The sequence below is a fragment of the Elephas maximus genome, chromosome 15 (assembly GCF_024166365.1).
Source record: "Elephas maximus indicus isolate mEleMax1 chromosome 15, mEleMax1 primary haplotype, whole genome shotgun sequence".
NCBI lineage: Eukaryota > Metazoa > Chordata > Mammalia > Proboscidea > Elephantidae > Elephas > Elephas maximus.
In genome coordinates, this window is record NC_064833.1 from 75,299,337 (window position 1) to 75,314,890 (window position 15,554).

Consider the following 15,554-nt stretch of genomic DNA (forward strand, 5'->3'; position numbering starts at 1 on the left):
AGGGAACATTGTGGTTATCCATTATTTATGGCTATGTTTATTTACATACTGTACTTTCTTTTTTATGTTTTAGTGTTTTCATTTTCTTTCTATTTAAAATGTTTGTAAAATTATGTGGTACCAGGAAATATCTTTGAAACAACCTGTTATTACCATAATGCTAAACTTGTTCATATACTGTGCCTTCTTCTTTACATTTTAGGTCTCATGAGTTACGATCCAAGATTCTTTCATTGCAGTTACTCCTATCCATTCTGCAGAATGCAGGACCTGTTTTCAGGACTAATGAGATGTTTATTAATGCTATTAAGCAGTATCTATGTGTTGCACTCTCAAAAAACGGAGTCTCATCTGTTCCAGAGGTTTTTGAGCTTTCTCTTTCAATATTTCTTACTTTGTTGTCAAACTTCAAGACACATCTGAAGATGCAAATTGAGGTATGTTTTGCATTTAGTCATTAAAGTGTAAGATTACTGTTGACTATTTCATCTGGTTCACGTTAAACCAGATTTTTAATACACTGGAAACTTTTTCAAAGTGTGAAATAATATTTGAATGTTTCCATATACTTCCTTTTTTTTTTTCCATTAATTCAATTGAGATGTGCCTATGAAGTGCTAGGCACTGGGTAAATGAAGCACTAAGAGTGCAAAACCAGATAAGACACAGCCGCTGCCTTCAAGGAATTTATCCTAGTTGACCGAATGATTCTAGGTGTCGTGGGTTAATTTGGTTCTCACATTAGCTCTGCTATTGTATGTATGGTCGGTAATAGTGACTTTGGTTCCGTTAAAGGAAAGCTTCAGGTTTGCGTAGTATTAGTATTGTAGGTAAATGAGGTTTATCCGAGGCTCAATTATCATTAATTGAAAACATCCAAAACTGTGATGACTTGAGATATAGTTGGCTTTGGCAATGTTTGACAGTTTTTTTTTTTTTATGGAAACTGAGTTAAAAAAAAAAAAGTTCCAAATATGTACCACGTCTCTGTGGTTTTAAACCATTTGAGTTTTAGCACTATAAAAGGGGTGATTTGAGGAGGATGTATTTTTTGAAAATATGAATTTCTGCTTTGTACTTTTTTCTACAAGTATATATTATGTTTTTAAAGTTTTCCCCTATAATCTTTGGCAATAGGATAACTGTCATGAGGTTCTAAAATATTTTCAGAGATTTAGCAAAACTGAATTAAGGAATCTTCCAGCCATGTCTGTATCTACAGTGTAGGTATCCCCAGTTCATTATCTTTTGTTATCACCTTCAAATAATTAAATATCTTAAAGTAGTACTTTATGCTTTACTGATTTAATGGATACTTCTTCTAACTTTTCATTTGTGAAAATATCATTTGGGTTGGGATATTGTGTATTTTAGAAATACTCATTTTTACATTGGTCAGTTTTCACTTTCATACTGTGTTTGATGTGAAAAGCAGGTTATATTTTTGTTTGTGTTAATCTTATACTTAATCATATCTCAAGATAAGACTAATAATTCATTAACTCACTCAAAAAAAAGAAAGAATAAGGCCTTGGTGTTTTAAGTGAAACATTTTTTATTTGGGCTATATTTTTGGATGGGAAATGGCTTCAAAGAAACCATTTTGGTGCCTGTAAAGTTTGAGAAACTTTGCCGTATTTCTAGTACAAGGATACAAAGCATTTAGCTAGAAACAACTGCTGTTTTTAGATAATATTCCACCATTATCTGCAGGAAGTACAAATAAAAAGTTTTTTTTTTTTTTTTTACTTTTGAAACTTTTCTTTAACAAGCTACATGTCTTTTGTTTGATTATGATGCATTTAACTTGACATTGGAGAATTCTGGGAGAGTTGGTGCAGTTACTTATAGATTTTTGGATACTGTGATCCTACTTGTAAAAGGACTATTTAATAGACTGGAAGAAATATTTATCCTTATGGAGCCAGATTTCGCAAAAATCATTTCAGTTGGGATTACTATTTTATAGAGGAAATTTGACATACAACATTTTTATAAACATGAATTTAAAAGGAAATACCTCTAAGAAATTTCTTGTCTATGCATAGATGATGAATTCTTGTTACAAAATTACTGTAATGTTTTAATTTTTTAAAGAGATCAGGCTTTTTTCACTATGTGTTGTCCCTCAGGGGAGATTAGGAGGATAAAATGAGGTAAGCGTAGATGTGCTTTTTAAAATAATAAACATATTCAAATGCAAGATCAGTTGTGCCCATCTTGAAATACCTCAACATATGAGTTATGAAAGAGAAGCATATTATAGTGGTACCTGTGTCAGTTTTGGGGGAGAAGATATCAGTCCTCTTAACATTATAAATGATGATTTCTGGATTCATAATATATAATGTCCCATACATGTCAATATGTTGGGTTGATTTTTTGTTTGTTTGTCACGCTCTTAAATCACAGACACTTTTTTGAAATAATTTTAAATCTGAAAATTCCTAACTCCTAAATTGAAACGTATATCATTAGTTGACTAACTCCTTTGTGCCTGCTATTATTTAGTGTAAAGAATAGTGAGGAATTGTTCATATTTTCCAGACAACAGAGATACCTAGTTTTGTGAGTAATTACATAAATAGAACAGCATATGTGAATTAGATCCTTTTTATTGTGTTGATTAGAATAACAGTTATATTTAGGTCTAGGAACATTTAGACTCATCCAGTACTATAATGTGTGAAAACTATAGCTGATAAACAGAGTAAAAATTATCCTTTTTTTGAGGAGGTAAAAAGTGAAGTGTGGCTATAACAGATTTGTAAATATGTTTAAAAAATGATCACGGTAATTTCGTCTGTCCTGAGGAACTCCAAATCTTGGCAGATTCTTTCGTAGTGGGTATGCAATGGCAAACAAAAACAATTTGAAGTGCAGTACAGATACTGCAACAACTGCTTTAAATCACCCACCCAGTTTATTTTAGTTCTTATGTTTCAGAGGTGAACTCAAAATGAGTTGAACTCCAGAGGGGTCTGGGTCCACATCCCTGCTCTACAATTTTGGAATACTTAAAATGAATTAATGAACAATATTTTAAACAGATGTTTTCCCTTAACCTCAGGTGTTCTTTAAAGAGATTTTCCTGTACATACTGGAAACTTCTACCAGCTCATTTGACCACAAATGGATGGTTATCCAGACACTGACAAGGATTTGTGCAGGTATTTAAAATTATCTTTCACTGTTGTCTCTTTCTAACGATGAGGTATTTAAGTGGCCAGCTGTACTCATATGCTAGATCCCTTTTATTAAAGTTAGTACATTGTGCTGTTACAGATGCTCAGAGTGTGGTGGATATTTATGTAAACTATGACTGTGACTTAAATGCAGCAAATATATTTGAAAGATTAGTAAATGACCTATCAAAAATTGCTCAAGGACGGGGCAGTCAAGAACTTGGTATGAGTAATGTTCAGGTAAGAACTTAAAAATATTTTCAAATTTAAACTTCGCCAAGGAAAAGCTACATTTTTTTAAAATATATTTTTGCATTTATTCAACTTATGAATTATTTTGTAGGAACTGAGCCTGAGGAAAAAAGGTTTAGAATGCTTAGTGTCGATTTTGAAGTGTATGGTTGAATGGAGCAAGGATCAGTATGTGAATCCCAACTCGCAGACAACTCTTGGTAAGGGGACATTTTGAGGTGTAATTCTTTTTTTCATTTTAAGTAAATGATACTTCAAAGATAGTTGCAGATGCTATTAAACAGGTTCATGATATATGTATTCATTTTAACTAATGAAGAAGCATTCCCTATGAGTTAAATAACTAGCTTTAAAATTAGTAATTTTCTAACTTTGTTATCTGAAGTGTATTTTAAAATTTTCCCAGCAGTAAGATTTTGAATATCACATTAAAGGGGAGCATATATGTACAACTTGTTATAAGATAATCATAGAAGAAAACACATAAAAAGCTGATATGTTTTAAGAAGGTTGAATTGTTATTTTTGTTTGCTGTTTACCTGCCTCATTCAGAGAAAAACTCATAGCTGCTGGGCTACACAAGTCTTACCTTAGTCAACAGTGCTAGGAGGGAAACCTTCCTCATGAGGCATGAGCTGAGCACAGAAGACCTGGTGGATACTCAGCACCACAAGTGCAGAGAAGGGCTCCTTCTAATCGTGCTGATTGTACTTGTGCAAGTTGCAGTGTTTTTGTTGTTTCGTTTTCCCATCGTGTTTTAAAATCATGATATTGTCTGTTATGGCACCTGATATTTCATTTGTATTACATAAATATCTAAGCAACATGGAAATATCTTATTCAAAAATAAATTTTACCTTTCACAAATTTTTTTTTTTTTTGACAGAATAATTTATCTGTTTTTCCTCTAACAGGTCAGGAAAAACCCTCAGAGCAAGAGACAAGTGAAATAAAACACCCTGAGACAATAAACAGATACGGAAGTTTAAATTCCCTGGAGTCAACATCGTCATCAGGGATAGGCAGCTATAGTACACAGATGTCTGGCAATGATAATCCAGAACAATTTGAGGTCCTAAAGCAACAAAAAGAAATAATAGAACAAGGGATAGATTTGTAAGTACCAGATTTTATAGGACAAATTTTATTGAATATGCCTGTGCTAGAACTATGCCACCCCTCCCCTAGATTTCTGTACTGCTTTTGGTTATTTTTTTTTAATCCCTTTCTTATTACCACCTTTCAATGAGTAAAATGAGTGGGTAGTTCTCCTGAATCCTAAACTTCTAGTGGGTCCTTATTCAGCTCCCCTTGGTCATTGTATTGCATAGCTAGTATGAGTTAATTTTGTAACATGTATTATTTGCTGTTGGTGAACTTCAGTTACACAGTTCTTTTATTCTTCTGTTAGCCTAGCTATGAAATCTTAAATTTCCTAAGCAGGAGATATTTAAAATTTGATATTTCTTCTATCTAGCGTTATTCCTTTATAGCCTTTAGATTTTTTTCCAGTTGGGTTAGAAATTTACTGTTCTCATTATTGATCATTACTATAGATTTCGTTCTTACATTTTATAAGGTGGTCACCTCCGTATCCAGCTGGAACACCGTACCGGATTCTGATCTTGTAAAATCCAGTTTTCCCACTAAATTTTGTGACATCAGTCTTTTAGACTATTTTCTGTCTCAATACCACCATGCTGCTCTCCTTCTTATTATCCACTATCTCTTCTTTCAGAGAAATGCCAGTAAGAAAAAAATGAAATGGCTTGCCTTTCTCCATGAATCTAGCTTTTATAAAACCCCTAACATGCTTACTTGGATTTCTACATTTGCTCTGAGGCATTTCTTTCTGATACTTCAGAACTACCTTTTGGTCAACCTTTGGGTGCCTTTTTTCATTGTTAATGTGGAAAAAAATTTTTTTTGATAAAATTTTATGTATATTCTTTGTTATAAAATCTCACAAAATTGTTTCGGAAAGTAACCAGTTTCACTCATTCTAATTGTTTATTCAATATTTATCAAAGTTACGTTTGTTCTAAACAGTATTCATGGTCCTGGGGAAACTAGATAAATCAAACAGTCCTTGCTTCTGAGAGCTCACAGTCTAGTATGTGTCCTAGTAAGATTCTATTTCCTAAGTATCTCTGCAGTCTGTTTTCTTCTCTCAGTCTCCCAGAGCTTTTCTCTCAAGTCAGACCGTCTCCCCCCACGTGTCTGTCAGTTTGTCATACTGTGGGGGCTTGTGTGTTGCTGTGATGCTGGAAGCTATGCCACAGGTATTCAGATACCAGCAGGGTCACCCGTGGAGGACAGGTTTCAGCTGAGCTTCCAGACTAAGACAGACTAGGAAGAAGGACCCGGCAGTCTACTTCTGAAAAGCATTAGCCAGTGAAAACCTTACGAATAGCAGCGGAACATTGTCTGATATAGTGCTGGAAGATGAGCCGCCCGGGTTGGAAGGCACTCAGAAGATGACACATTGCATTGGGCAAATCTGCTGCAAAGGATCTCTTCAAAGTGTTGAAGAGCAAAGATGTCACCCTCAAGACTAAGGTGCGCCTGACCCAAGCCATGGTATTTTCAATCACATCACGTGCACGTGAAAGCTAGACAATAAGGAAGACCAAAGAAGAGTTGACGCCTTTGAATTGTGGTGTTGACGGGAATATTGAATATACCATGGACTGCCAAAAGAACGAACACATCTGTCTTGGATGAAGTGCGGCCAAAATGCTCCTTAGAGGCAAGGATGGTGAGACTGCGTCTTACGTACTTTGGACAGGTTGTCAGGAGGGATGAGTCCCTGGAGAAGGACATCATGCTTGGCAGAGTACAGGGTCAGCGGAAAAGAGGAAGACCCTCAACGAGGTGGACTGACACAGTGGCCGCAACAATGAGCTCAAGCATAACAACAATTCTAAGGATGGCTTAGGACCGGGTGGTGTTTCGTTCTGTTGTGCATAGGGTCACTAGAGTCGAAACTGACTCGACGGCACCTAACAACAACAACAGACTGTCTCTTGCCTTGACTAGTATAATCTTTTAATTGGCCTCTCTTTTTTTTCCTCTGGTCTTGTTCACTTTCCACTCTTTTCTCACACTTTCCTAGCGCAATCTTTCTTGAATGAAAAACTGCTTATATTTCTCCCCTCTTGATCTTACAAAGCCAAAGCGTCTTATAATAGCATATAATACTCTTCACGATTTAGAATTCTGCTTCATCACCTGGCACTTCTGTATCTCACCTCGCTGTTACATTGCAGAGCTATTTATTATAATATCATGCTGTTTTATACTTTTGTGTGTTAGCATGGTCTCTTCATCTGTCTGGGATTTTTTTTCCCCTTACTTTTAAAAAGGTCTAATCATTTTTCAAAGCTTACTTCAAGAGTCATCTTCTCCAGGAAATATATCATGCCATCTCAGCTAATTCATCATTTCTTCTGCTGTGCTAGCTTCTTACATTGAAAATATATCAATTTGTTGTATTATAATTTTATTATAATTTTTTTAAATTGTGTTTCTTTCACTAGAATGAAAGCTCAGAGAGAGTACGTGATGATGGTTGAATTAGAACTTGAGTGCGGAACCATTAGGACAGGACAGGGAGAGTATCCAGACAAGGAGAAGGGCGTATGTATCGGCACAGAGGCAAGGGAGAATGTTTGGTGACTGTTGTTGAGCATGGCAGGGGCTGGGTGAGAGGGGCAATAGTAGGAGGTCAGACAAGATCACTGAGTTGGATCCAGCTTACAGAAGGCCTTATTCTCCACGTAGAGGAGTTTTGTCTGGTTCCTCTTGGCACTGACATGCTGTTGAAGGGTTTTAAGTAGAGGAGTGGTATCATCAAATTTCTGTTTTGGAGAGATTACTTTGCCAGCAGTGTCAAGGAAGGACTAGAGGATGGACAAAACAAGAGACTGGGAAACATTGAAGAACTCTTGAAATAGTCTAGGTGGTAGGTAATAAGGGACTGCAGTAATTAATGGTGCAATAAAAGTAGGAAGTAAATTATTTGCAAGCAAAGAAGTGACATTTGAACTAGATCTTTAAGCATGAGGAACAGTTTCCCAGTGTATAGAGAGCTGAGAGGGCAGGCAAATGCATTCTGTTTATGGACTAGTGCTCTGGTGGTGCAGTGGTTAAGTACTTGGCTGCTAACCGAAAGGTCAGCGGTTCGAAGTCATCTGATAGCTCTGCGGGAATAAAGACCTGGTGATCTGATCCTGTAAAGATGACAGCCTAGGAAATCCTATGGGGCAGTTCTACTCTGTCTTACAGGGTTGCCGTGAGTTAGAGTTGACCCAGCAGTACAAAACAACAATATAGGTTAGATGGGAGCAGACGAACATAAGGTAAACTGGAGCTGTTTGATGTGCCAGTCTAATCTATTTGGAGTATATTCTAAAAACATTGATTATATAGAGATTTTTTTATAGAGGGAATAATGCTATTAAATTGTGGTTAAAACTGTTCCCAAAATTCAAGATCTGTACTTTAAAAGCAGGAAACATGGAATTAATCAAAGGATGTTTGTAAAATGAGTTTAGAATCCTTGAGGATTAAGGAGAATATATACTAAAAGTATGAGATAATTAGTGTTCATATCCTTTTCAGATTCATCTATTATGCAACATTGTCCCTAATAGTCTAGTTTACCATTGTTGATGTGATCAACAAATATGCCCTACTGTAACAAAAATAGTCTTTGAAATGATCCATGTCAGTGATAAAGATGGCCTTCCTGGAAGAAAAAGCTCCTGTGTTTTTAAGTGCTATTAGAAAATTAATTTACTCTAGTTTAAGATCATCTCAGGTAATACAAATGATTTTCTATTTTTAATGTTCCTATAACTTTAACATCGTCTAGGTTTAATAAGAAACCAAAGAGAGGAATACAGTACCTCCAAGAACAAGGGATGCTTGGCACTACACCCGAAGATATTGCCCAGTTCTTACATCAGGAGGAAAGACTAGACTCTGTAAGCACACCATTTGATTTTATTCTAATCTTTTCTATAAAATTGCTTTGCAGGTTGCATATTATGACCCCTTTAAGTTAAAACCTGAAGAATAACCTAGGTGTTATTAATTTTGCTTTTTAATTTTCTAAACCGAAAAGAATATCTTAAATTTTTTGATAAGCACATTCAGTATGTTTAACTTTTAGCTTCATGTTTAAAATAGTTAACCCTGTGGTCGAGAACTCACGGATCTTACTGATTTGTCTGCTTTGTAAATGGCTGCATGACAAGTGTAGCATGTTTTTAGAACATCAATTTCTGTCTTTTGTTCTCACATTAGACTCAGGCGGGTGAGTTCCTGGGCGATAATGATAAGTTTAACAAAGAAGTCATGTATGCATATGTGGACCAACATGACTTTTCAGGAAAGGACTTTGTTTCAGCCCTTCGCTTGTTTCTGGAAGGATTCCGTCTTCCAGGAGAAGCTCAGAAAATTGATCGATTAATGGAAAAATTTGCTGCAAGATACCTAGAATGCAACCAAGGGTAAGTAAGATTCAAATTCAAGTACTGACTGTTGACTCCATCTAAGACACTGTGCTGGGGAGCATCTGGGGACTCAGAGATAATAGAACATGAACCCCTGCCCTCATGTGACTTGATTTGGAAGTGATAAGATAAAGATATAAAAAATTTTGATGTGAGATAGAACATAAATCCTGTGAGAGAAAATTAAAAGTGCTGCGAGGGTTGAGGTGACTTAAATAAAACTGTAAAAAAAAAAAAAAGATTGTAACATGATACATTCATTTTTTTCAGACAAACCCTTTTTGCTAGTGCAGATACTGCTTATGTGTTGGCTTACTCAATTATCATGTTGACCACGGATCTTCACAGTCCACAGGTATGTTTTTTTCCAAGAAAGCTAAAAAAAAAAAAAAAAAAAAGTATAAATTAAATTCTTTTTAATTCAATAAGTAAGTAATAGTTGAAATTTTAATCTAAATTTAGTTTAAAGGATTCACCAAATAGAGGTGTTTAGTTTGGGGTGGTTTACATTCTACAATTGGAATTTCCTGTAGTAATTCTAATTAGACTTTTAGGTATCTGTAAAATAAAACTATTTGTCAGTCTCATGATTGACGGTTATATAAAGTTTAAGAAGATATTTATAAATCTTCTGTTTATAGTTACCATAACATAGAAAAAGCTATATATAAACTATTTCCCCCCCTAAGATTTCAAATGTAAGCAACAGCAGAGAGATTAGTATAACAAACCCTCATGTACCCATCACCCAGCTTCCACAGTTAATCAGCTTATGGCCAGTCTTGTTCCATCCACATGCTGTCCCTCCCCTAGATCATCTTGAAGCAAATCCCAGATATTATTTCATCTGTGAAATGATTTCATCATTTCAGCATGCACCTCTAAAAGAGAAAGGCTCTATTTAAACACAACCACAGTATCATCACACCTAAAAAATGAACAACCTACTAGGTTAAAAATACCAGATATCCAAAAAGTGTTCAAATTTTGGTTTTGCCTCATAAAATTAATACTTTCTTCTTAACCATCCATTGATTTCAGATGCTACTAGAAGAAAAGTTGCTTGTAAAGTTTTAGGTATTTTATACTTAGTTTCAAAAAGCATGCGCGATGTCCTTGGGTAAAATTACCTTTATAAATTAATCTATTTACAAGAATTTTTTAGTGCATCCTAGGGGTAGGCATCTAATGATATTTTTTATTCTTAGAGTGTGAAATAAATGATATACTTACTATTATTCTGAGATGTATTGGAAATTAAAATTTATATAAAGGTTGAGTTTAACTTTGGGGGATTTTTGTTGTGTGTTTTGAGATGTTTAAGGAAGGATTAATGTGGAAAATATATATCAAACATATGATGGGAGATTTAGATACAGAGTTCTACTTTTAAATGCCAAGGTTCAACAACTATGCATTCACTAAGGATTTGTTTTATTTTATGTAGACCTTTTTTTTTTTTAATTTCATATTTGCCTTTGGCATATTACTGGCAGTATAGTAAAAGCACCTCCCCTTCGGGGTTTTCATTATCCAGTATGATTACTTTTTTCCGTTGCTTTGGAAGGCAGTCCACAGATAACGATTTATTTAGATAGCTTCATGTCGGAGTTGTTAGTCTGATTATTCTATCTAAATCAAAGTATTTATAAACTGGGCTTCACATATCTTTGTTTTTAAAGGAGGTTATGTGTTAAAACCATTTGGTTGTATAAACTGATAACTGCTGTTACATTGCATCTGTGTCATATCTTCTATGTATGTAGATATTTGTGTTATTTGAGAAATTATTATAAATTTCTTTTGTATCTTTTTATAAGCACCCAGTATTGTCTGTTATAAGTTTCTGAACATGTACCGGTTACATTCCTGAGAACAGTGCCTTGTGTTCATGTCACTAACTCTGTCCATAGAACATGTAGTACTAGTCCCGCAGTGGGAACTGGTTGTTGTCATGTTTCCTGTCAGACTGCTGGCTGGGATCATGTGCTGATACACAGCCTGCAGCTGTGGAACAGCTTGTGAATTTCTGTGAAGCCTCTTGGAAATTGAACCCGTAATCTTGGCTCCATATGATTTATGGTTAAGGACCATAGAACTATGGCATGTTAAATAACATCATTTTAAAAAGAACACAGGTACTTTACAGGAATTCCTTAAAACAAATTGTCATTCTTAGCTGTCTTTTAAATTAACATATAGGTGAATTTTAACAAGCGAGTCACTTATGTTCCTTTTTTACCTACACTATTTGTATTTGGAAACCCTGGTGGCATAGTGGTTAAGAGCTTTTTGGCTGCTAACCAAAAGGTCGGCAGTTCGAATCCACCAGGTGCTCCTTGGAAACCTTATGGGGGAGTTCTGCTCTGTCCTGTAGGGTTGCTGAGTCGGAATTGACTTGATGGCAACAGGTTTGCTTTTGAGGGGGTTTTATTTATATTTAGGCTACCTTTTATATATATTGAGTCAATGAAATTTTTTTAAATATGAGCTATATTTAGAACATGCCTAATATTTTGTATACATTAATCTTCATCAGTAGTAACAACTGGCTTAAAGTGATTTAAGGACTAAAACTAAAAAAAAAAAAAGGGACTAAAACTAGACATAGCTTAATTTGAGAACATGAGAATAAAAGTCAAAAGTAGAGATGTCAGAAGAAAAGTAGGATTGTGTTCTACACTATGTCCAGAATCCCACTGTGGCAGACGGTTCTGTTTGAGCAGTGCACTATTTTGAGTACCTGAGGCAATGTGTTCCCTGCCTCTCACCTTCTGGGACCCCCCACCTCCTCCTTCCAACCCAGCTTTACAAACATACTTGATTGCTCTTTTAGCTTGTCTGCCCACACGTCTGTCTCTGATTGCATGATGCGAAAACATTGTGCCAGACTTAAAATTTCCAGGTGATTTTAATCTCCTTTTAGCCACTTACTGGCAGCACATTTGTAGTCTTTTATTTTGCTCTTTCTGGATCAGGATTTTTTTTTTTAAGCATCTCAATTTTGAGCAAAATGGCTTTTTTTTTTTTTTTTTTAGCGCTCTGACTCAAGGTGAGATTTTAAAGTTATAATGATTGTTTTATTCCCTTGAATAACAATAAATTATATTTGAAAACTTTTATGGTAGTAATTTTCGGTTTTTGTAGGAGAAGCACTCTTCCAACTTTTCCGACACACTGGAAAGTTCTCTTTGTAAAGTAACCTGAACTAAATAATCTTATGTATCCTGATTATATCCTCTGAACATTATGAATTCTGCGCAGTTATTTTTTATAAGCTTCTAATGATTTGCTTGATTGTTGTTTCCTGTAATTAACAGGAGGCTTTTCTTTACAGTTGCCTTAAATTCTTTTTGGAAGGTAGTAGAAGTATATTTAATTAAGCAAATATGTCTTCAGGGACAGCATAACACTTATGGGTTTTTGTCCATTTGGGTTTCTGCAGATAGAAAGTATAAATATTTTGGCTGTGCTAATTCCCAAGTTTGGTGACAGGGCTACCATCTTACAGACTCCAAACTTGTATTCCACAGCTTTGTCAAGGTCTGTAGTAGGCCATTCCTGTTCACAGTGTTCTTCAACAGGACAGAACATGCCAGGGACCCTTTGCCCAAATTACCTAAAACCATCGAGTTGCCGCAATGAATCAGTCAGAGAAATGATCTTGTTTTAAATAAATTTCAACTATTGTTATTGTTACATAAAAGCAGCTTTTAAATCAGTAACAATACATGTATGTTCTTTTGAACGAAGATTTGAATCTTTTTGTTACCTTTATGTTACCAGTAGTTGTTACAACCTTTTTTCAGAGACTCTGGTTGGAGCTCTTTGACCTTGGGGAAATACATATAATTTCATTTTCCAGTTTCATTTCTTATTGCATGTCCATTCAGAGTGAGGTAAATTAGTATATGCTAGTTTTTTAACAGTATGGGTCTTTTCTACATTGCCTTTAGTTTCTGTGACTTTCCTTCTTTATTTTTATATAAGTTTTGTTGAATATTTTCTACTTTTTGTCCTCAAAGTATTTATAAAATCTCTTTTATGATTATTTGAATTATTAAAATGCAAGTGAAATTTTTATGTTAATTTTTAGGAATTATAATTGTTTTTTTATATCTAGGTTAAAAATAAAATGACAAAAGAACAGTACATTAAGATGAATAGAGGTATCAATGACAGTAAAGACCTTCCTGAAGAGTATCTGTCAGCCATCTATAATGAAATAGCCGGAAAAAAGATATCAATGAAAGAAACGAAAGAATTAACAATCCCTACAAAATCAAGTAAGCAAAGTAAGTATCCCCGTCAGTTGAATCCTGATTGTTCACAGGAGAAAATATGGATTTTTCAGAGTTTTTTCACTTGATTTAGAGTAAAGTAGCTGTGTAAATATGGATTAGAACCGTGTTTTGATGAGAAGTACTATAGTATAGAGTTTGGTGATCTGATTACCAAACGTGGGTTTTTCCCCCCAAGCTGAAGAGAAATAGCACTGACCAATGCTTGATGGAAAATCTCCCTGGAATGTCAAGGCCACCACTTCCTTGTTGGCTAGGAGATGCTGTTGCCTCGTACCCCTTAGCCCCTGCTCACCTACCCCATATTTGGGTCATTTCCCCAGTATTTTGATCGATTGCTACAAGTCAGAATCAACTCGACAGTAATGGGTTTGGTTTTTGGTTTTGGTTGATTGGGATAGTTGTATCTTCTCTGTTTCCTTTTCATAGGTTTTCCATATATCCCTGACTCCTGTTCCAGGATTTAAAAAAAAAAAGTAAAATTCACGTAACATAAAATTAACATTTTAAAGTGTGCAGTTCAGTGGCATTTAGTGCATTCACAGTGTTGTACAACCACAGCCTTTATCTAGTTCCAGAACATTTTCATTACCCCAAAAGGAAATCCCGTATCTGTTAAGCAGTCATGCCTCATTCCCCCTGTCCCTAGCCCCTGGCAGCCACGAGCCCACTTTCTGTCTCTATGGATTTACTTATTCTAGATGTTTTATACAAATGGAGTCATGCAATATGTGATCTTTTATGTCTGATTTCTTAGGATCATTTTTAGTTAGTATGCATTGGTGGTGGTTGTTATTTTTTAGGTAAAACATCAAAATAGCATTTTTAAAGGGTTTGTGTTTTAAATGGTAATAGTGTTTGTTGTTTCAGATGTAGCCAGTGAAAAACAGAGAAGACTTCTGTATAACTTAGAAATGGAGCAGATGGCCAAGACAGCGAAAGCACTCATGGAGGCTGTGAGCCACGTTCAGGCACCTTTTACAAGTGCCACACATTTGGAGCATGTGAGGCCCATGTTTAAGGTAAGAGTTACCAGTAACTTTTGGTTGCAGTATGCATTTGTATCTTAATTTTATTCAAAGTGGTACAGTGGTTAAGAGCTATGGTGAGCTATAGCTGCCAACCAAAAGGTCAGCAGTTTGAATCCACCAGTTTCTCCTTGGAAACCATACAGGGCAGTTCTACTCTGTCCTGTAGGGTCATTATGAGTCAGAATCAATTCAACGGTAGTAGATTCAATGGCAACAGGTTTTTGTTTTTTATGGTGGCATAGTGGCTAAGAGCTTGGCTGCTAACCAGAAGGTCAGCAGTTCAAATCCACCAGGCGCTCCTTGGAAACCCTATGGAGCAGTTCTACTCTGTCTTTTAGGGTCGTCGCTATGAGTCGAAATCAACTTGACGGCAACAGGTTTAGTTTTTTGGTTTTATGGTGGTATAGCATGCTAGTGGAAGCAGACGCCATGTTATGTAGGATATAGCAGGTATAAATTTTCCCTTATTAAGTAGAACAAGAGAAGGTTATGCACTATTCAGAATTAATAGGTGTGCCATGTTAGGAATTTAAAAGATTTTGGAGAATTATCATTAATCCTGGCCAAGGGATTTGATTTTTTTTTTTTTTAACCTTTGTAGTTAACTAACATTTTGAAGTAATCCTGAGCCTTTTGTTTTCTCTTACTGGTTTTGACTCAGGAACTAATTTGCAGGTTCTGAGTATACCTGGAGCCCAGAAAGTTTCTTCCTCCAAATTCCAGAATGAGTAGGCGGTGCTTCCTGAGGGTTATAGGGCAATGGAGGGGAGTCTAGTCAGGTTTGAAAAGGGAAGGTGGGTAAGGTCCGTTCTAGTTTGTGAGACAGCATGGGGAGACAGTCTGTGGAGGCTGAAGATCACAACTCAAGTCCTCATTCTCACACAACTGCATATGTGTATGTGCAGTACAAGATTGGCACAAGATTTCTGTTCTTCCTTCCAGCTTAAAATTGTACAGTAACCCTGCTTCAGGGTTTGTGTGATAGGGGTATTTGTAAAAGTTGATGAAGGTGAAGGAGCTGGGGAGATAATGTTAGAAGGAATAGTAGAGTATAACTGGCCTTATCTTCTGGGATAACATAGAGAATGATGTTGTAGAAATAGAAGAAACGCTTTTTTCTTTATTATAAAATACATTTTATAAAGCAGCTTTTTTTTTTTTAATTGCATACTCTTGCTTTTCTTTAAAATAATATTTTAATGGGGAGGAAAAAAGGTGGGGAATTAAAAAGAATAAGGAACAAGCCATAATTCTACCACTCAGAAA

At 35.5% G+C, this 15,554-nt stretch overlaps 1 protein-coding gene across 1 annotated transcript in view; it reads left to right on the top strand.

Moving 5' to 3' along the window:
* The window catches only part of ARFGEF1 (ADP ribosylation factor guanine nucleotide exchange factor 1), a 170,310-nt gene that overhangs the window by 103,656 nt on the left and 51,100 nt on the right, over window positions 1–15,554 (top strand). The window contains exons 10-19 of the mRNA XM_049853515.1: window positions 203–437; window positions 3,071–3,170; window positions 3,286–3,425; window positions 3,529–3,637; window positions 4,352–4,553; window positions 8,314–8,425; window positions 8,748–8,953; window positions 9,227–9,311; window positions 13,080–13,251; window positions 14,128–14,279. Coding sequence (XP_049709472.1) covers window positions 203–437; window positions 3,071–3,170; window positions 3,286–3,425; window positions 3,529–3,637; window positions 4,352–4,553; window positions 8,314–8,425; window positions 8,748–8,953; window positions 9,227–9,311; window positions 13,080–13,251; window positions 14,128–14,279 — 1,513 coding nt within the window. The remainder of the gene's footprint in view (window positions 1–202; window positions 438–3,070; window positions 3,171–3,285; window positions 3,426–3,528; window positions 3,638–4,351; window positions 4,554–8,313; window positions 8,426–8,747; window positions 8,954–9,226; window positions 9,312–13,079; window positions 13,252–14,127; window positions 14,280–15,554) is intronic.